A 19209-nucleotide genomic window follows, 5' to 3' on the forward strand; every position below is an offset into this window, starting at 1 on the left:
CTCCGCATTCTCTTTCACGGTTATCCTCCGTCCCTCCTTAAGACAGAGATAGATTTACTACTTCTCTACTTGAGATACCCGCTTTTCATCTATAAATTTGCTTCCTTGTGTATCCAAAATATCTGTGAAATCCGAAAATTTTCAGCAGTAAGCTTTCGCCGATCCCCGCTGCGGTGAAGAGAGCCAAAGCATGTCGGAGTCTCTTTCTCTTGGAGGACCAAGCAGCTGTTGGAAACTTATTATATTAATTAATGTGCAGTGAATTCCGGGGTCGAGGAGATCGACCTCTACGGTACTTATTCCCTAACCTTTGTACAGGAGTGAGCGCCACTGACTATGCTTTCAGAGGTTCTAAGTATTGAGAGAACTGCGACAAAAGAAGAGATCCGAAAGGCCTATAGAAAGGTATATACCACCTGGAAATCCCGGTTTTGTATGTATATTTCACATATTAACCCCTTTCGCGTTGTCTTAGGCTGCCCTCGCTAGTCACCCAGACAAGGTCCCAGAGTCCGAACGTGAAGCCGCAGAGGTCAAGTTCAAGTCCGTTAGCCAGGCATATGACATTCTCCATGACGATGAGAAACGACATATCTACGATACCCACGGCATGTCGGCGTTTGACGGGTCGGGTCGTCCCGGCATGGGAGGTCCCGATCTCGACGATATAATTAACTCTATGTTCGGCATGGGAATGGGAGGAGGAATGCCTGGTTATGGTCCGGGAGCCCCAAAGCCCAAGAAGGGTCCAAACGAAGAGCAGACGTATACCGTAAGCCTGGAAGATCTATACAAAGGCCGAACTGTCAAGTTTGCCAGTACCAAAAACGTTATCTGCAGCCTTTGCAAGGGTAGGGGTGGAAAGGAGAGGGCTACTCCAAAAACATGTTCAGCATGTGATGGACAAGGTGAGCGTTTTGAGGATTAGGCTGTTTTTCTCGCTAATGTTGCGAAACAGGCCACAAGGAGACCCTCGTGCAGATTGGCCCCGGCCTCGTCACTCGCGCCACGGCGGAGTGTAAAGTGTGCGAAGGCTCCGGAAAATTTTTTCAGGCAAAGGACAAGTGCAAGAAATGCAAAGGCAAAAGAGTTACTGAAGAACGGAAATTGCTGGAAATTTATATTCCTCGAGGCGCCAAGTACGTACAATCACCGTGGGTGTAGGACTATCGTCGGCTAACAAAGCTCTGTAGGCAAGGGGATAGGATCGTTTTAGAAGGCGAAGGAGACCAGATTCCTGACGTTGAACCAGGTGATATTATCTTTCAGTTGGAAGAGGCAGAGCACGACGTGTTCAAGCGCGCCGGTGGTGACCTTCACGCCGTTCTTCATATCACACTAGCCGAAGCTCTCTGCGGGTTTTCAAGAGTCGTATTAAAGCATCTGGACGGAAGAGGCATAGAGCTGACCCACCCAAAGAAGCCTGGCGACGTTTTGCGACCAGGACAGGTTCTCAAGATCGCAGGCGAGGGCATGCCATATAAACGAAGCGAAGCCCGCGGCGACCTTTATTTGACTATTGAGATTAAGTTCCCGGAAGACGGATGGGCGTCGGATCAGACCCTTCTTAACAAGCTACGGGATATTCTCCCAGGTCCAGAGCCGCCAATTGAAGCGGAGCCCGTTGATGAAGTTGACTACGATCCAAAGGCGAACTTGGACGACTTCGGGGCGAAAGATGCCCAAGGTGGATCGGCCTGGGAAGACGAAGACGAAGAAAAAGGTGGACCTCAATGTGCAGCACAGTAAAAATTCGGAAAAATAAAGTTCGAGAACGGGGAAATACCACTACGAGAGTCCGATCTCGTATCTTTTTGCCAGTTCATTTTCATTCCCATTATGGTTATGGTCATGAAATGCGATTACTCCGATAAAGGAATAAGGATAACTTAGCATGCTTAGGCGTTAGGAAGGGGATTTAAAATCTGATTGTATTGGGATTTTGGCGTGGTATCACCCCAGCTCCCATCTACATCTTGATCGGAAGAAAGAAAATTAGAGGCCATTTTTGACCGTCTCAAATCAAAGTAGCAATGAAATAATTTTGCGAAGCTGAACCCAATCCTCAATCATTTGAATCCTCTAGTATTAGGCAAGGCGCATCTGGAGAAGCAAGGTAGGCGTAAGGACCAACTTGTTTCCTGAGCCCTACCTCGGCCCCCCCCCCCCCCCCCCCCCCCCCCCCAAAATGGAGCTTGAACCAGTAGGGTGCTCTCAACGTCTTAATAGAAAGGACAACGTTGTAGGGCGGAATAATACCGCACTTCATTGTGATGATGGTGAGGGCGGCGGGCCTTGAAATCCTATAGAAGGCTCATACCAGGTCGATCCCTGGTCGACTGCCAATCGGTTTGGCACCGCAAGGTCTGCTGCGATTTGGCGACACCAGCGAAAAACCGGTTATCCAGAGAGAAGGAGGGCGTATATTGGTCGATTGAGTACCATAATCCCTTTAAAAGTTGCAAATAACAGCCCCCTTTGAGCCATATAATGTGGATATGCGTTGGCCTTATCAGAGTTTTGACCCCGGGTTGTTCTTCAGAGCCAGTCTCTCCAAGCCCTTTCGAATAGCTGGGACCATTCCATCACTCGTAGGCTTCATAGTAACCTTATCGACAAAAACGTGTGTGAACCCACCAACCACCTTGACTGGCTCCTCTCCTTTCCGAAACACACCGACCTCATACGTCACGCTGGACTTCCCCAGCTTGGTCACTCGCAAACCTAGTTCCAGTACGTCCGGGAATGACACGGAGGCAAAGAAGTCGCAAAAAGACGAAACGACAAGACCAATCTGAGGTGGACGTTGGAGTTTCCCCTGTCTGGCTAACTGTTCATCTGGTGACTGCTCTGAAGAAGACCGCGAAGAGAAGGGATTCAGGCCACAATTTTCTATTAAATACGTATTGATGATGGAGTCGAAGAGGAAAGCATATATACTGTTGTTCATATGACCGTACATATCATTATCCGACCTATGTATAGACATGCCGCCATCAGCGCTATCCTGGTAAATCAGGGGGGACGGACTGATAATCAACCCACCAGCGCGTTCGGTACTCCAGCTGATATGTATAATCATTTCTCGTTCTTCGTTTCTTCTGTTCTAGTTCCGAGAGAGCCATTTTTCCGGATAGTTGGGCTCTAGAGACCCCGATAACCTAGATTCACAGATTCCACACCCCCCAGACGCGGGAATCGGCTTTGAAGATGTTTGCTGTTCTTTCTTCCGTCCAAAGCGCTTCATTGACGCTGCTGTTTGGAGCGCGATGCGGGCCGAGGTTGATACGCGACCAATTAGAGTGCTAGTGATCATCAGATAAGATCAGGGTCACGTGATAAGTGTCCCGCGTTTTTTTACGCGTTTTGAATTTTCAAAAGCTGAAAGACGGCGCGAGCTGGAGGGCGAGCTGCGGTGTCTGCGGTCTTCCTGCGCTTTCAGTGGGCGTTCGATTTCTTTTCCACAGCGTCTGCAATCTGTTTGCTCGTTTATATATCCAAATTTTTTCGGGAAATTCCCTTTTTTCCCCCCTTTTCCACGTTTCAGCCGTTGTTTAACTCCTTACAACTGGCGCCATCTCCCCGCATTCTCGCTTATTTGACCAAGCGAGGTCGCCATCCTTCTCCAACTTTGGCTTTAACAGTCATGGAGGAATCGTCGAAGCCTATCGCAAAGCCTGAAGTTGCTGAACCTCCTCCCGACGTTGTCGTAACTCCGTGCGATCCGTGGCCGAGGCCCTATTACTTCGAGAAAGGGTTCCGCCGAGTTGCGCCCTATCATTATACATACAATACCTACTGTAAAGAGAGATGGAGAGGGCGGGGCTTATTGGATATATTTACTACGGAATTCAGAGACAGGCCGGCGGAGTACTATGTGAGCAAGCGCTGATTTGCTGTCCTGAAATTTGGGCATGGCCGTTAGCTGACAGAAATATAGAGAGCGGCGATTGAATCTGGCCATGTGACAATCAACGGAAAACCAGGCGGTGTTGATTCAAAGGTGAAAAATGGCGATGTAGTCTCACACACCCTTCATCGCCACGAGCCACCAGTTACCAGTCTCCCAATCGGGGTTATCCACGAAGACGACGAGATGATTGTTATCGACAAGCCCGCCGGTGTTCCCGTTCATCCCGCCGGACGATATAATTACAACTCCATTATTGAAATCATGCGCGCGGAAAGAGGCCACGGTTTCAATCCTCTACCATGCAACCGCCTCGACAGACTGACTTCGGGTGTGATGTTTATCGGCAAGGATCCCAAAGCCGCTGAGAGAATCAGCCATGGCCTCCGGGCACGAACAATGCAGAAAGAATATATCGCCCGTGTAAAGGGGAAATTTCCGGATGGAATCATCCTTTGCGACCAGCCAATGCTCAAGATCAGCCATCAGCTAGGTCTGAATCGAGTGCGAGCCTCAGGCAAAGAAGCAAAAAGTAAATTTCGGAGACTGGCATACTATCCAGCAACGGCAGTGAAGAAGGCCTCTTCCTCTGAAGATGACCCTGCTACTCCACCCGCAACACTGGCGGACGATGTGCCATTGGACTTTGGCAATAATGGCAAAGCCACGATATCACCACCTGAAGACGAAGGTTACAGTATCGTCCACTGCTTGCCTCTCACAGGACGAACCCATCAACTACGTGTTCACCTACAATTCCTCGGGCATCCTATCACCAACGATCCCATTTACTCCAACCGACGCGTGTTTGGCCGTAACCTCGGAAAGGCCGACAACACGGGAGAACACGACCAGGAGATAATGGCCCGCCTATCTAGGATGGGGAAGACAGAGACCGCTGATACTGTTGGGGACTTTGGATTTAAATACGAGACATTCCAAAACCCGCCTCCAGAACACATGACCAAAGGCGGCGATCCCAACGTCATCAATGACCTGCTTGCCCGCGAGCATGACCAAATGGTTAACGATTACCTAAGACGTAAAGGAGAGAAGATGAGCGGCAAGAAATGCGAAACCTGCGGAACTGATTTGTACACTGATCCTGGTGTGCATGAGCTTGGAATCTTCCTTCACGCAGTGTCTTATGCGGACCTTGCTGGGGATTGGAAATACAGAAGTAAAATGCCCAATTGGGCTATGCCCCCGGAGGGCGTGGATGGCCCCACCAGCGTTCCTGAATGGACGGAGGAAGGAGAAGATATCATTATTGGTGGTGGCCGGGCTGATGGTGATGCTGCGCTCGTGGAGGGAATAGGAACTTTGAGCATCTCGGAGATGATGAGCAGGGATAAATCCGAGAGCGGAAATATTGCTGCAGGAGCGGGGGGTTGATTGCTACGATTGAGTTTACGTTTGATTTCCTGTTTATGACTTTTGGTGCATGATCTATTAAAGGTGAAGCGAGTTCTATGACTTGGGTTATTTTCAATACCAATTAGATCCCGGAATAGACAAAAGGTTTATTGATGCGAACTGAAATTGACGCAGATACAGGCTCTCGCCATGAGTAACTACTAGTCAATCCTGTATCGCAATGAGCTTTTAAACGGGGTCAGATGACATCAAAGGTTTGTGTTGAAATGGCATTCGTCTTAATCACCTGTATCTCAGTTGAATCGTCTCATACGCCAGTATTCCCTACACCATGGCAAGAGGCAAAATGGCTTCCTTTCCTTCCATTCGGCTCCAGCATGGACTAATCACCATGTCCTAAACAGGCCGTAGATGAAGTCATAACGAGCAAAATATTTCCATTATATTTTCCCACTCGTTAATTTGAAAAAAAAGGAGGTGCAGAAAGTAGAAGTATATCCATCCCTCCTTCGTATCATATGCCGGCCGCTTTATTCTTGTCCCAGTAATGAAGAACATGGAGGAAAAGGGTGAGGAAAAAGAGCCATAAAAACACACACCCAACCACGCACCGACCCCAGCAAAAAAGAAACACGACGGACTGCGCTTATGACTCCGTGGTGACTCTGCCCTTGGGATTGGTGATCTTGACGCCTAATTGTTTGGCCTTGGCGATGATGTCGACGCGCTTGGAAGAAGAAACGGCGTGGGCGATCCTAGAAAGAGAGAGTTGAGTTAGGAATGAACTCGGCCGCGTCGCAGGGGGGTGGAATAAATGACGTACTCAGCGGCATAGGTGCGGTTGTGCATGAGGAGAAGCTCGACATCCTTGGGGTTCTTGACAAGGAAGACCTTGTGGCCAGAGGGGATCATGTGTCTTGTCTTCTTGTTGCTGCCATAACCGATCTATTGGAGTAAGAAATTGCTTATTAGCGATGGATACTTCGGAGATAACACTCGATCGGCTCATTGATGCTCAGGCGAATTCTCCCCCCCGAATTCCCCCTTCCCCCTCCGGGGAATCTAAAGACACTCGACGAACAGAATACCTCGTGCGCTTCAAATTGTAGGGAAATCGCCCGAGATCCTTTCGCGCAACGCAGAAATTCGCACATACCTTGGGCATAGCAGCCTGGCCCTTGAACCGTCTGCGAACGCGGTTGTCGATACCCTTTGGTTTACGCCATGAAGTCGGGACACATTTGAACATGTCCGACTGGTGTCGGTTGAAGCGCTTCGGGTCTGTACTCGCAAGAAAAAAAAATTCCGATATCAGCCTCATGTTCCTCAATCAAAATATCCGCTCATTTCCCCAGCCAAAAGCCATCTTCCACGTATGACATCGTCCCAACTTCCAAATTTTTTGATAGATAATAGCATAGCAAATCGTGCCGTAGCGAAATTGCGGACTGGATGTTCATAGTTTTCAAGGGAGAAGGAGGGCCAACGTACGCTTCTTCACGATAGCAACATGCTTCTTTGCGGCGACCATCTGCAGTGGAAAAGCACGGTCAGCGTCACAGATACCACTCAGGGACAGAATCGAGCAGCAAGAGCATACCTTGGCGGTGTTATAGGGTCCCGAAGCTGGTCGTGGAGGTTGTCGGCTGGGAGATGTTTATCGAGGTCGGGCTTTAACTGCGAATTCCTCCTGCGCAACCAGCTTGGAGTGGTGCTGAGCGGCGCTAGTGGGTCGCTAAGCGAACTGGGAAACCTTAGGGTTTGGTGCTGCAGAAGCCCTGATTGCCTGTTTCGGGCGGGTTACTTAGTCATCATACCCTGCGCTTGGCATCCCGCCCCGCTCCTAAAGGTCCTTGTTCCGCCCGCTTTGTCCGCCCCTGTCGAAGCTTGCGCCGCTCGTCACCACAGCGGCTACGCACAGTGAATGTCATCATCATAAGACCAGGACATCATAGACAATAAACACCAACTATCCCCTACATTGCGTGCTCTGTCATCAACCCTTGGCTCGCATTGGACCTGAAAACATCAGGCAGGGCAAGTTCACGCAAGGAGAAGCTTCGAATCTCTCGGAGATAATAATACCTTTGATATGAAGGATGAATTCATAACGTCATTCATTCAAAACATTACTCGTCTGCTCATGTTAACATAAACACAAAGAGGTATCAACCCAAAAGACGACAAGCAACGCCAAACACCCCTGGCATGCCACCACAATTACCGTCCACCAACCATTCCTCTTACCCTCTCTACTCTCGCGACCGCCTTTTCCAGTCGATCTAGTCTCCTCCTCTTCTCTCCATCTCTCCGCTCCAGCAACTCTACCCGCTCCTCCAATTTCGCCCGTGCCTTCCGCTCCTGCGCAACCATCTCGTTCGCCTGGCTGAACAGCTGCGTTGTGAGATCCTCCAGTTCAGAATTGGCTTGCGTGAGACGCGACTCCGCCGCTTTTCTGAGTTCCGTTTCGCGCTGCAGGGCGTCTTGGAGGGATGCGGTGAGAGTGGAATCGGCCGTTCGGGGAGGTGATGTTATAGTGCTTTCGGGCGAAGAGGTAGTCTGGCTGAGTGGAGCACCGTTCGCGCTGGAATTATTACGTTTGCCGTAGGGCAAGAAGGACGTGAGGGTCGCGAAACGGGTGTGTTGCGGCTGCTGCAGCCGCGGTTGTGGTGGGGATGGAGAGGTCGAGAAGGCCAGCTGTGAGGGTGGGGTGAAGGTGGGTGTGCGAGGGGGGACAGATGCTGATGCCGATGCCGATGCCGATTGGGAGCGGAGAATGCGGATTTCATCTTCGTAGTCTGCTAGTTTCTCCGCTGTTGAACGAAGAGGAAAAGATTAGCACCACGCTTCCTAGATCCGGTTCAACTTTCTTCAAGGAGTAGATAATGATATCCAATATTTTTAGACATTGCAAGGTTGGATCAACCCTTGTAGGCAAAGGAAATGATACAAGCGTACCTGTTGCTGCTGCACGTTGGTTGAGAAACTTTATCTGAGTCTCCAGCTCTGTTATCCTCTGCTGCGCTGCCTTCGCATCGTCCTGGAGCAAAGGGGCTCCATCGAACCCGCATCGTGGACAGGACGGTGGAGCGGTCGAGAAGACCGGATCGGCGACGGACATGAAAAGTGCTTTTGCGAAACGGGAAGGGATCGATTTGGGATCTTCGGCCTGTGTTGTCGTCGTCGTCGTCGTAATTGTTGTCATGGGCGCTTTGTTTGCGGGAACCAAACCACTCAGGGGGTTGGGCGGCGGCTGCCGGGGAAAAGAAATAAATATCCACAAGAGAACTTCTTACGTTGAGCTCCCAGATGACAATGAAGCTGTTTGAAAGAGTTTAAATAAATATCCGAATAAAGAGGCTGGTTGGCTGGCAACTATCAATACCCAGATCACAAGCATGGGACTAAACAAACAATTCTCCCGGCCATGCAAAGCCAACCGCCCAGCCGCCGGAATCTCTTCTTCGGATCCGGCTTGGGGCGTTTCAGCCTCAGCCTTCGACGGCTTCGTGTCCACGCGACCGTTCAGGGCAGACATGCCAACTCAAGTCCGAGCCAACGTTCGCCCTGTCGTCTTCCATCACGTCGCCAACGAGCTGTCCGATCCGTGCGCTCTCATTCGGTACCCCTCAAAGCACCAAATGAGGCTGTGAGCACATGGCGAAAAGTCAAATGTATTTACACGAATATATCCAGGCCTATCAGAGGATCTCTGATGGCATCGAGCTCAGCCCGCCTCCTGTCGCCCACAGAACTAAAAATGCATCGGGGTAGCCACTGGTTATTCCCTTTCGTTCGATTCAAAGGACAGGTTTTCATTTGAACCTTCCATCCAGACGAACCAAAATGTGTCTGTACCACGAGGACAGGAACTCTGCGCTAGCATGTGAATCACTTTGCAGCGATGAGAGCTATCAAGCACCGCATTCAATTCAACACGGATGCGGATTTCTTTTTTCTTTTTTTTTTTTTTTTTTTTTTCCCTTATTGCTGATAATCTGTTGTCAAAGCACCCTACAAATATGAAAGGCTTGAGGGAGCGATGCTAATGCCCCATCTACGGGCCCAGCTACGGGATCTTCCTACGACTGTCGACTTAATTGACCTAGGCCATGCTGTCGAGCAGCAAGTCCGAAATTGACTCCGTCTTTTTTTTGGCCACGCCCATCTTGAACTCTACGGAGACCTATGCGTTAAGAGATCTCTCGTATAATGAGCCAGATTTTCAAGTTATATACATCTGTGCGGCCGCATACACTCCCACTCGAACAGCTGAAAGAGCGCCAATCCCAATTCCGTTTCCATAACTGCCCCGCTGGTTCGATTTCGTTTGGCTATGCCGAATGCGGGGTATCAAAGCCATGATGGGCAGGCAAGCGCAGCTGAAGCTCACGAAAAGAGTTCCAAGCATGGATGCGACTTCAAGAGAGGTTGACTCCAACTCCTTGTATGTACTGTACGTCGGAACTTTGATATTGAAGATAGTCAAAAGCGGGTTTTCGAGCCTAGTTACATATTTAGCAAGGTCAAACATACATGCGTTGCACACCCCAACTCGCCATTCCAGCTCCATACTCACACTTTGCCGGGAAAATTCCGCGATCAGCACCTCCACACGAACCCCTTAGGCTGCCCGGTATTGCACCTGGAACCGACCTCTAATTCCTAGGTCCCCAGGCTTTCAATCACGACCAGGCTTAATTAAGCTTCTTCCTTGTCCTCAGATGGAGACAGATCCGGTATAACCACCCATTCTTTCAAAACTCTTTATATCCCCAAAAATGCCATATTGTTATTCCCAGAACCCCCCTCTGTTATTATACATGGAGTCTGCCAATTCCAGAGGGCTGATTGCGCTTCAAAACTCACCGCACCGCTCGGGAGTACAGAGTATAACTCTGCTTCGCTACGTATCCCACCACACGGTCGCCAGTGGACTATGCGACGTGATATCCGGCCAGATTTATGCTCCTTGAAGCCGATTATGCCCACCATGGCTGGTTATCCGAGATGTAATCATAAGTACGTCTTCCTCCAGCTAGAGACTGTCTGGGTAGGGCCATCAACCCCACTACCGTGCGAGAAATCCTTAACGGACTAGCTATGATTTATCAAGACCTAGTCATTGCGAAAAAATTGACAGCGCACCAATTCGAACAAAATCCATATTTTTTTTTTTATTTTTTTTTTTTTTTTTCAACAACACAGCTTACATACACTCAAATTAAAAAAGGGACAGCGGCCGTCAAGGCAAAAATGATACAATAAAACCAAGTGTGGGGGAGAAAAAAAAAATAAACAAGGAAAAGACTCAAACAAAAAATTCCCGCCCTATTTCAACCCGTAAGAAAGAAAGACGACCAAAAGGGGGAAAAAAAAGGAAAAGAAAAGAAAATCGGAAAACTGATTGGGAATAAGCCATAATTAAACAGATCCGAGCATCAGGGTGGGCGAGGGTGATGGTAAAAGAAATATAAAACAACAATCTTCTTTTCCTCCAGTATCTCCCGCCACAATCGCGCCAAAGTGCTCAAATTCAATGCAACATCCAATTTCAAAAACGCCTTGCTAGAAATTAACACGAACAGTTCGTATGCCACGTTTTATCATACGTCGTGTATCCGGAATGGAAAACGAGTGAGATATTGAGGACGGGCCCCTGAAACAGAAAGGGTCTAGTATTCACAGTCGTTCAGAGAAGAGACAGAAAAGGGAAGGTAAAATTCGTGGGATGCTCAAATCCGTTTCAATACGTTTCTAAATCATCCGTCCAGTCATCACTGCCACCAAGTCGCTTGGAGTGGAAGCTACTTTGAACACAAGCATCATCCGACCCCACACCCCGGATGCTCTTTGGTTTGTTTGGGTAGCCGAGCTGGGCTTCAGCGCCAGCTCGTTTGCCTTGGGCGGCTCTCACTTTAGCATAATATGCCTCAGTGGCATCAACTTCCGGCTCTGAGGCGTCGTCGTACGTCTCCCAGTTCTCAGAACCAGACGCCAGCGTGTTAATTGTGGACGAGTTCGATATTTGTCTTGGGGGAGGACTCTGGGCTTGGTATTGTTGTTGAAATTGATTGGCATATGACTTTGGCTGTTGGTTGCAAAAGCTCACATCCTCACGGCTAGATATGTACGAAGACGTGAAGGACTGGTCCGAAATGGGTCTATAATGGGACATGGACGAACTCATGAAGGACCGTTGACGATCATCATAGACGTCTTCCGGACTCACTGGACGCACCTTTCCACTGGATGTTGAAGACATGACGCTACGACTACGGCTCAGTCCGGTTTGGTACGTAGCCTGCGGCGTCTCCTCTCTAGAGAAAAGCTCCCTCATCTTCGGTGGAGGTGCACGCGGAGGTCCCATTTTGCCACGGAACGTGCTGGTTGAATATGACTGAGCTGGTTGGCGGTCCGGGGAATTACTTCCATCGGGCATGTTCGCGAGAGGAACCCGGGCGGGGATCTTGGTTGGTGACTTTGGTCGAGGATTGGTACCACTCCTCAGGGACCCGGTTCCTACAGCATTGCGCTTTAAGGTTCCATTTCCAGTTGGCGTTTTAGCAGCAGACGAGGGATTCTGTTGGCCGCGAATTGTGCCACCGGCGCGCGATGGCGCAGCCCTGGACACGGGACGTGAGACCGAGGGGCAAGGGGTCTTGGAACGGGGAGGAATTTTCTGCGGCGGAGGGCCTAGCTCATCCAGATACCTTTCGCCATGGACCAAGAATGGTCTTCCATATTCATCCTCCCAAGTTTCCAATATCTTCCGCAACTCTACTTCAACTTTGGGCAATTCCTTTGATATCCTCTTTCGCATCTTTTCCTCTCTCAAGAGCCGAGTTGGATCGCGTCTTTGACCAGTCCCACGACCCATTAATCGAGAGGCATCCTGGCTGGAAGCGGCAAGGGCATCACGATCTTCGACAAGAGAGCGATGTTTATCAATCAACTGGAGGACAGGCATCCGTTGCTCCTTGAGTGCTTCTAAGCGAGCGATCTCAGCTTCGTGGGCAGAGAGTAAAGCGTCGCTATAGACGTCCGAGAATGCCGGAGTGAAGTCAAGCATCTCTTCTTCTGAGTAATAAAGGCTGTCCCATAGTTCCTGCAGGCGACAGCGAGCGTCTTCCACAAACAAGTGAAGATTCTGTCGTTTAAGCTCGTTGAGCCTAGCGAGTTCCTCCTCGAATTCGTTAATAGTCCGTAGCCCGCAGCCACGATTGGCGGCGAGGAAGCCCTTTCGGTCGGATTCCTCAACACCCAATCGGCCCCACAGGGCTTCGACCGCTGTTCTCAGTTCTTTAATCTTGCCTTCTCTCGCTGTTTTCTCGTTCAGGAGTTTGTCGCGCTTGGTTCGCAAGGACGCAAGGTCTGACTCGTGCAGACCAAGCTGCTCGGGAGAATCTCTATGGTGTTCCACGATCGCAGGATCGGTCTGGGCTTGGGGTGTACCGAGTTCTGCCCACAGCTTTATTATCTCTTCGCAAACCGTACTGACGGTGACGAGGCGACGGTTGTATTCTTCGTAGACTCGAGTAAACTCATTGTCCAGCGCATTCACATAAGCGGCAGACAAATCGAAGGATGGAGGGACGATTGTACCAGGGGCTGTTGGGGGGAGCGGAATCTTGACAAAAGTTGACTCAAGATGGGAGGAATACGACTCGAGTGCCTCAACAAGTTCTAATACTCGTGTTAGTTCCTTGAAGCAGCAGCAAGAGAAAGGCCCCTTCGGGGTGGATGTAATGTGCCGTACTCTTCACCTGCTCGAAGCGTTCCTGATGCCTTTTACCGACGGCATGTTGCTTCTCCTGGAGAAGAGCGAGGCAATGGTTTAGCGGAAGCGTGACGCGGAGGTCTGGGTCGTCCGATGCGCGTCGCGAACCATATGCGCCGTCATCAAGCGACGCTTGCATCTGTTTGATCGTCGTGATAAGGCGATTGGCCTCCTCAATCATATCGTTCTTCTCGCTGTCTGATGTTAGCAATAGACGAAACGCAATGGCATACATATGTATCTTCCTCTTACTTATGAACGCCTTGCAAGTGGCCATTGAGTGTTTCTGACAGCGCTGCAAAGAGCTAAAACCCTGGTCAGTGACATGCGACGTTACCTCCGGAGCTCTGCCGTACCTCAGACTCCCTTGAGTCCCGTTCATGGTTTGGGACGCCAATGTCATCGAATAGACCGTGGAGCTGTTCGACGATGTTATTGACCTGAGTGGTCAGGTAGCTGGTGTCCACGGTCATAGCGAACCGGAAGCAGCACAAATTATCAGGAGACCAATTGTTGTTTAGCAAACGACAGGTTGTAGTACTTTGCCACGCGGTTACTAGACGCTGGAAGGCATTCCAAACCGCAAAGAGAGGACAAAGAAAAAAAAAAAAAAAGGGTCAAAAGGTAAGGGAAAAAAAGAAAGTATCGTCGCGTCGCGAAAGAGTGAGCTGCAAAAGTTTCAGAACGGGGCTCCGGGGCCAACGACAGCGAGTGGAGCAAGAGTCGGTCAATTGAACAAGTCCAAGTCCATCTGATAAGAAACAAACTCGCATATTCAAGCCGCAGCAGCCCGGGGGAGGAAAAAAAAAAGGTGCTTGCAGGAGAGCAGGCGACACAGTTCCCACAGGATGAGGTTGCGAGCAGAAAGGAGGGCAGCCAACGGGGAGGCGCGGGATCAGCTGCGGCGGTTGTTAAATGGAATGGTTTTTGGCGAGAAAACAGCATGACGGGCTGTGTTGACGCCGAGTGCCGTCGGCCCAGCAACCGCTGAGTAAGCATGCTCGCCGCCTTCGTTCTGCCGTGCCCACCCCACTATGACAGATTGCGCTAAACCGGAAACGGCCGCTGAGGTCATCACTGCCCGCCCAGGCAAGAGCAAACAGAAAGCTCCAAACAAGCAAGTGGCAGGCGCAACCCGACGTTTCTCCCTCCGCCGTTCAAGCCACTTTTTTCTCCACGCTGCAGCCACCTACATACCTAAGCCTGGCTTGCGAAAGTTACCTAATGACGGGCTGAGCCGCGCCTCTCTCTCTCCGCTTCTCCGCTGCGACTGTGGAAAATCTGCTGTTGGAACGCTCACGATGGACGCCGCTCAGAGATCCTGGGGTATGCTCTAACTATATATCGGTCCCTCTCCAAGTTGAGATTCAACCCATGCTTACAAAAACAAACACACACACACACCCCCCTCTCAAAGCTAACTCACCCTCTCTGCAGAGATAGAAAACTGTGTCAACCTGGTCGACCCCTATCGCGATGCCCTCTACACCTACGATCCAGCCGCCTCCCAGGCACTCATGTCCGCCAAGCCCTGGTCCAGGGACCCCCATTATTTCAAGTCCATCCGCATCTCCGCCGTCGCCCTTCTGAAAATGGTCATGCACGCCCGCTCTGGCGGCAGCCTCGAAGTCATGGGCCTCATGCAGGGCTACGTCTCCGCAAACACCTTCGTCGTCACCGACGCCTTCCGCCTGCCTGTCGAGGGCACCGAGACCAGAGTAAACGCCCAGGACGAGGCCAATGAGTACATGGTGTCGTACCTGCAGGCCTGTCGCGACTCGGGCAGGATGGAGAACGCGATCGGCTGGTATCACAGCCACCCGGGCTACGGGTGCTGGCTTTCGGGGATCGACGTCTCCACGCAGGATACCCAGCAGACGTACAACGACCCTTTCGTCGCCGTCGTGATCGATGCCGACCGCACCATATCCGCGGGGAAGGTGGAGATCGGAGCTTTCAGAACATATCCAAAGGATTATCAGCCGTCGAGGGCGGAGCACGACGACGACGGGTACCAGAGCATACCGCTGCACAAGGTGGAGGACTTTGGCGCGCACGCGTCGCAGTACTACTCTCTCGAAGTCTCGCATTTCAAATCTACACTTGACACGAAGATTCTCTCCCTTCTCTGGAATAAGTACTGGGTGGCGACGATAAGCCAGAGCCCTCTATTTACGAATCGCGACTACATCACGAAGCAGATGGCAGATATAAGCGAGAAAATAAAAAAGGCCACCAGGGCCGTCGAAAGTAACGCCCAACGGGAAAATACCTTGGTAACCAACGATCAGCAGCTCGAGAAGGTTGTCAAGGCGGGGAAAAGAATTGTCGGAGAGGAGTTGAACGGACTCATGGCTGCTGAGATTAAGAGAGAATTGTTCCAAGGGGTTGGACCGCAGGCGGCGGGAAAGACGTGATACGTGTAGAATTCCACTATGGCATCTGTAGAGAAATATCTATGGATCCGCGGCACTCTTAGCCTTGCTTGACTATTTTCCCCTCCCTCCTTAAGAGGGCTTATGCATACTATTTTACGGGTCAGAAAAGTACGAGATAGATACTAGACCAACAAGCGCTTGAAGGTAGGGATTAATTTCAAGCTTAAAAGTCATGCAATCGCATTTTCAACCTCTCCTATTAGATACATTCTTCATAAACAAACCGCCCCCCAAAAAAAACCTTTCCGCAAACCCTTTTAAGCCCCTCCTGAGTTCGCCCATTTACGCCACCGGGCTCCTACCACTAAATACCCCCTTACACCAAGTAGATTTATTCATTCTTCTGAGCCACTTACTTATCCCCCGTGACATTACCTTTGTGCCAAGCTTGAGGCATGAGCCTAACCCATCTGCTTGGCTTTGAAGGAGAAGGAGGAGAAAGAGAAGGAGGAGGAGGATCTTCATCATCCAAAGATGTACTTCCTGACTGAACCTGCGGAGGCTGGGTAGGTTCCTCCTTACGAAATGAAGCACGTAAGGCCATCCCGAGCCGGGTAAGAGGGATGCGAAGCATGGGGAGGCAAGCGCAGATAATGCCAGCGTTGGCCTCGATGGTCGTCCACATAGTTGAGATCAGAGTTCCGTAGCTCTGATCCGCTGCCTCAGATGAGACTTTAAGGGTTGTCATTCGCAGAATCGATGTAATGCATACACTGGCTTTTGTTAGTGGTGCATTGACGCGACCGCAAAGGGAGCTAGGGCAACGCACAAGATTCCTAAAGTGAATATTGCCGTCAAGCCAAACTTCGACCGATAAGGAAGATAAAGTGTGTGAACCACAGGCATTGGCAAGATCAGGATGATAAGGTCTGTGGTGATGTTCCAAGCTGCATTTGCATACCAGAATGCAGTGAAATTGATGCATGTTCCGTTAGTTGACCTGTCCCAGACCTTAACAATAGGTATGCATTCAAATATCGTCACGATAATGCTGACAATTGCATATAACGCGACCAAGACAAGAACATAGTTGCAAATAAGCTGGAAGCGAAATTTGCGTGTTTGAAAAATGCGGCGGTAGAGAAGCACAATTGAAATTTTAGTCAAGCCAATGGTGCATTTATAGAAGATCTGCAAGGTGTAGAACAGCTGATAGGGATCTTGTCAACCATCCTTGTTGCCTTGTGTATACAGTGAGAGCATACCTTCAATGCAATAAGCATGTCATGTTTTGGCACTTCACTCGCATGTTTCCCGTATCCATAGTGTATTGCTGAGCTTAAAGTCAGTATTTCTTGCCAAAACTGGAAGAATCAGAAGTATACAAAGTTTAACATACCAGTAATGTTGACTGCATTCATTGCTAGAGAGAAAAGCTGTATACCATTAGCCAGTCATCAAACAAATATTCCTGACAGGGAGAAGCTTCAGGCAGTACCATAGATGCTAAAATAGCATAATCATCAGGTGCTAGGCTCCGACCTACATAAAAGCGGACATGAAATCGATTTGCAACAAGTAAGAGAGCGATGATTATCAAAACAATCTGAATGATCATAGTGTCATAGCCTCTTGCACCTGGAACATGAGACCGTTGCGCGACGCGAGATAAGCTTCCAACGACATCATAAAGCAATGCCATGATGGTTGTTAAGTGCGGAGCTGCAAATCAAAGCTTCACAATGGGAAAGAAACCTCACGCCGAGCAGCTAAAATCAATAGGGATGGAGAAGATCCACATCTGAGAGAAAAGACAAGTGAGAGAGTTCTGAGGTTGCAAGTGAAGTCCTCACGCACGCGATGTTTGTGTGAGGTCACATGTGTCTATAGAACGCCATTAAAACAAGCGAGGGTTTGCTGTGTTCTTCATGGAATCTATGACAGACATAGTGCCCTGGTTACAGACCTATGTGACAACAAGTGCACTCCAGCAACGAGCTCCATGGCATAGAGCGGCACCAAATTCATGGCAGGTTCCGTGCCAAGATCAAAGAGTCAGGTGTAACAGAGTTATACAGTGCTCTTGGGGGTATATCCATTTTTCGCCGGATCAGGCTATACAGATATATGGGTATCTCCATCCTGAATATTGGACTTTAAAAGCTGGGAATATAGCCGTACGCAGAAGATATATCGAAGCAGAGCTACATAGCCCATCCACCACGAGGAGAACGGCGTATTGGAGTTTCCATCCTATTTCGATAGGCCAAACTGACTGATAGGAACTCAAAGAGCACATATCAATACAGGCTGGTAATGGATAATCCATCGTAACTAGGGTATTCTCACACATTCAGGATCGGAAGAAAGGAAGCTTGGCCTCCTGTCATGAAAGTATACACTGTAGCTCACAGCTCATACTCCATCAGAGGAGTACGCCTAGATGCTAAGGGTAAATAGCTATAAGGATTGACTGTGTGGAAAGCAAATTGGTGCATTATCATGTTGGTTGATACTGACATGCAGCTCCGTCGAGCAACGAAATGCAGAAACTTGAAGCGGGACGAGAGGATGGAGTGGGACGTCGACCAGGCGGCTCGGATCAACTAAAAGCCGGTATATCTAGCAATCGCCATGCTTGAGCGATCACCGTCGGGGGAGAAAAGAAAAAAAGAAAAAAAAAACAATAAAAATAAATTAAGATGGCTGACATTTGTATCCCATCAAAGTCTGGAATTTCCTAACATCCGCATTTATCGACGTTGAGCCCTAGTTCAAACCAAAAGGATGATTTTAACTCGCTTCTTTGTCCGTTTGCAGCGGACCAAGATGCGTGGCACAGACCTCGATAGGGCAGCGAACCAGATAATGTGTTAGCATCTTACTTATAACCACTGTCTTCCCAGGTTTAGGGGTAATCCCTTTATACTGCATGGCTTTACAGCCTGTTACCCTGCAGAATGCACACATAAATTGAATTCTAATCGAGGTGGTTTGAAGAATAACTTGTTCCACATAAATACACCCGACATCTACGAGTACACACATATACATGGCTGGGCTGAACTGTGGTTTGCAAATACTGCGAAGATATCACCCACTGGAGCCGTCATCCGTCGACCAGCGCAAACAAGAAACAAAAGATGATAGACCATCCCGACTTCACTGCCAGCGATGGCACAGGTAACACGGTTTACCCGGCCTATACAGCCGCCCCACTGGCCCGAGAATTGGGTATCATGTTTGGATTTATCGGCTTATCAGCGATAACTATGGGGCTATACTGGATTTTCTGGCAAGGTTTGTCTCGGGCACTACGTAATGCAAGGACTTTCGTTGTATTAATCGTTCGGATTCCAGCCGCTCAAAAACGAAATGCCACCAAGGAAGCCGCCAGGCTCGAGGCCATCGCGGCCCGTACTCGTGCCCGTGCAGTTGCGGAAAAGCAGCCAATGCGGGATGTCAACAATAAGGATAGGATCCTAGAGGAACGCAATAATCTCAACGGTAGCAGTGGAGAGGCTAGAAGGCTTGCTTGGAATGAGACGAGTGCCAGCCGAGTGGGATTGGGAGAGCTGGAGGAGGATTTGGCGATTTGAAACCAATCCTTGGGCCCTGAACTCTCTTTGATGATTCGATGACTATTTATCAGACGCACACGAGAAATTGAAATGATATAGCATATGACACTGGATTTGCACATTAATGGCTTTTTGTTATTATCTTGGAGACAACAAAATAGTCCTCCTGACAATCTGATACCT

At 49.5% G+C, this 19209-nt stretch overlaps 10 protein-coding genes across 10 annotated transcripts; 4 read left to right on the forward strand and 6 right to left on the reverse strand.

Moving 5' to 3' along the window:
- The first annotated feature begins 258 nt into the window (after nucleotides 1–258).
- On the forward strand, nucleotides 259–1860 carry D8B26_007875 (uncharacterized protein). The gene is made up of 5 exons (XM_003067357.2): nucleotides 259–292; nucleotides 347–405; nucleotides 476–908; nucleotides 959–1139; nucleotides 1194–1860. The coding sequence occupies exons 3-5, from the start codon at nucleotides 611–613 to the stop codon at nucleotides 1747–1749; spliced, it is 1035 nt and encodes a 344-aa protein (XP_003067403.2). The 5' UTR covers nucleotides 259–292; nucleotides 347–405; nucleotides 476–610; the 3' UTR covers nucleotides 1750–1860.
- Nucleotides 1861–2359: 499 nt separating this feature from the next.
- Nucleotides 2360–3236, reverse strand: D8B26_007876 (uncharacterized protein). The gene is made up of 2 exons (XM_003067358.2): nucleotides 3046–3236; nucleotides 2360–2975 (listed from the first exon to the last, which is right to left on the reverse strand). Exons 1-2 carry the CDS (start codon nucleotides 3123–3125, stop codon nucleotides 2513–2515), a joined length of 543 nt encoding a protein of 180 aa, XP_003067404.2. The 5' UTR covers nucleotides 3126–3236; the 3' UTR covers nucleotides 2360–2512.
- Nucleotides 3237–3390: 154 nt separating this feature from the next.
- D8B26_007877 (pseudouridine synthase) lies at nucleotides 3391–5450 on the forward strand. The gene is made up of 2 exons (XM_003067359.2): nucleotides 3391–3877; nucleotides 3941–5450. The coding sequence occupies exons 1-2, from the start codon at nucleotides 3647–3649 to the stop codon at nucleotides 5303–5305; spliced, it is 1596 nt and encodes a 531-aa protein (XP_003067405.2). The 5' UTR covers nucleotides 3391–3646; the 3' UTR covers nucleotides 5306–5450.
- Nucleotides 5451–5520: 70 nt separating this feature from the next.
- RPL32 (60S ribosomal protein eL32) lies at nucleotides 5521–6822 on the reverse strand. The gene is made up of 4 exons (XM_003067360.2): nucleotides 6779–6822; nucleotides 6444–6568; nucleotides 6111–6232; nucleotides 5521–6042 (listed from the first exon to the last, which is right to left on the reverse strand). The coding sequence occupies exons 1-4, from the start codon at nucleotides 6816–6818 to the stop codon at nucleotides 5934–5936; spliced, it is 396 nt and encodes a 131-aa protein (XP_003067406.1). The 5' UTR covers nucleotides 6819–6822; the 3' UTR covers nucleotides 5521–5933.
- Nucleotides 6823–7507: 685 nt separating this feature from the next.
- On the reverse strand, nucleotides 7508–8492 carry D8B26_007879 (uncharacterized protein; the record flags this gene model as incomplete). The annotated part of the gene is made up of 2 exons (XM_003067361.2): nucleotides 7508–8100; nucleotides 8246–8492. The coding sequence occupies 2 exons, from the start codon at nucleotides 8490–8492 to the stop codon at nucleotides 7508–7510; spliced, it is 840 nt and encodes a 279-aa protein (XP_003067407.2).
- Nucleotides 8493–9512: 1020 nt separating this feature from the next.
- On the reverse strand, nucleotides 9513–9849 carry D8B26_007880 (uncharacterized protein; the record flags this gene model as incomplete). The annotated part of the gene is made up of 2 exons (XM_066125663.1): nucleotides 9513–9792; nucleotides 9824–9849. The coding sequence occupies 2 exons, from the start codon at nucleotides 9847–9849 to the stop codon at nucleotides 9513–9515; spliced, it is 306 nt and encodes a 101-aa protein (XP_065981747.1).
- A 606-nt stretch (nucleotides 9850–10455) lies between these two features.
- Nucleotides 10456–13540, reverse strand: D8B26_007881 (uncharacterized protein; the record flags this gene model as incomplete). Its single annotated transcript, XM_003067362.2, has 4 exons — nucleotides 10456–12973; nucleotides 13047–13261; nucleotides 13320–13372; nucleotides 13424–13540. 4 exons carry the CDS (start codon nucleotides 13538–13540, stop codon nucleotides 11034–11036), a joined length of 2325 nt encoding a protein of 774 aa, XP_003067408.2. The 3' UTR covers nucleotides 10456–11033.
- A 733-nt stretch (nucleotides 13541–14273) lies between these two features.
- On the forward strand, nucleotides 14274–15912 carry RRI1 (COP9 signalosome catalytic subunit rri1). The gene is made up of 2 exons (XM_003067363.2): nucleotides 14274–14393; nucleotides 14505–15912. The coding sequence occupies exons 1-2, from the start codon at nucleotides 14369–14371 to the stop codon at nucleotides 15482–15484; spliced, it is 1005 nt and encodes a 334-aa protein (XP_003067409.2). The 5' UTR covers nucleotides 14274–14368; the 3' UTR covers nucleotides 15485–15912.
- D8B26_007883 (uncharacterized protein) lies at nucleotides 15653–17147 on the reverse strand (the record flags this gene model as incomplete). The annotated part of the gene is made up of 5 exons (XM_066125664.1): nucleotides 15653–16218; nucleotides 16275–16654; nucleotides 16711–16778; nucleotides 16845–16881; nucleotides 16944–17147. 5 exons carry the CDS (start codon nucleotides 17145–17147, stop codon nucleotides 15858–15860), a joined length of 1050 nt encoding a protein of 349 aa, XP_065981748.1. The 3' UTR covers nucleotides 15653–15857.
- A 1441-nt stretch (nucleotides 17148–18588) lies between these two features.
- Nucleotides 18589–19145, forward strand: D8B26_007884 (uncharacterized protein; the record flags this gene model as incomplete). Its single annotated transcript, XM_066125665.1, has 2 exons — nucleotides 18589–18745; nucleotides 18806–19145. The coding sequence occupies 2 exons, from the start codon at nucleotides 18589–18591 to the stop codon at nucleotides 19042–19044; spliced, it is 396 nt and encodes a 131-aa protein (XP_065981749.1). The 3' UTR covers nucleotides 19045–19145.
- Between the last annotated feature and the right edge of the window lie 64 nt (nucleotides 19146–19209).

Source organism: Coccidioides posadasii, chromosome 4 (assembly GCF_018416015.2).
Source record: "Coccidioides posadasii str. Silveira chromosome 4, complete sequence".
In the NCBI taxonomy this organism is placed as follows: Eukaryota; Fungi; Ascomycota; class Eurotiomycetes; order Onygenales; family Onygenaceae; genus Coccidioides; species Coccidioides posadasii.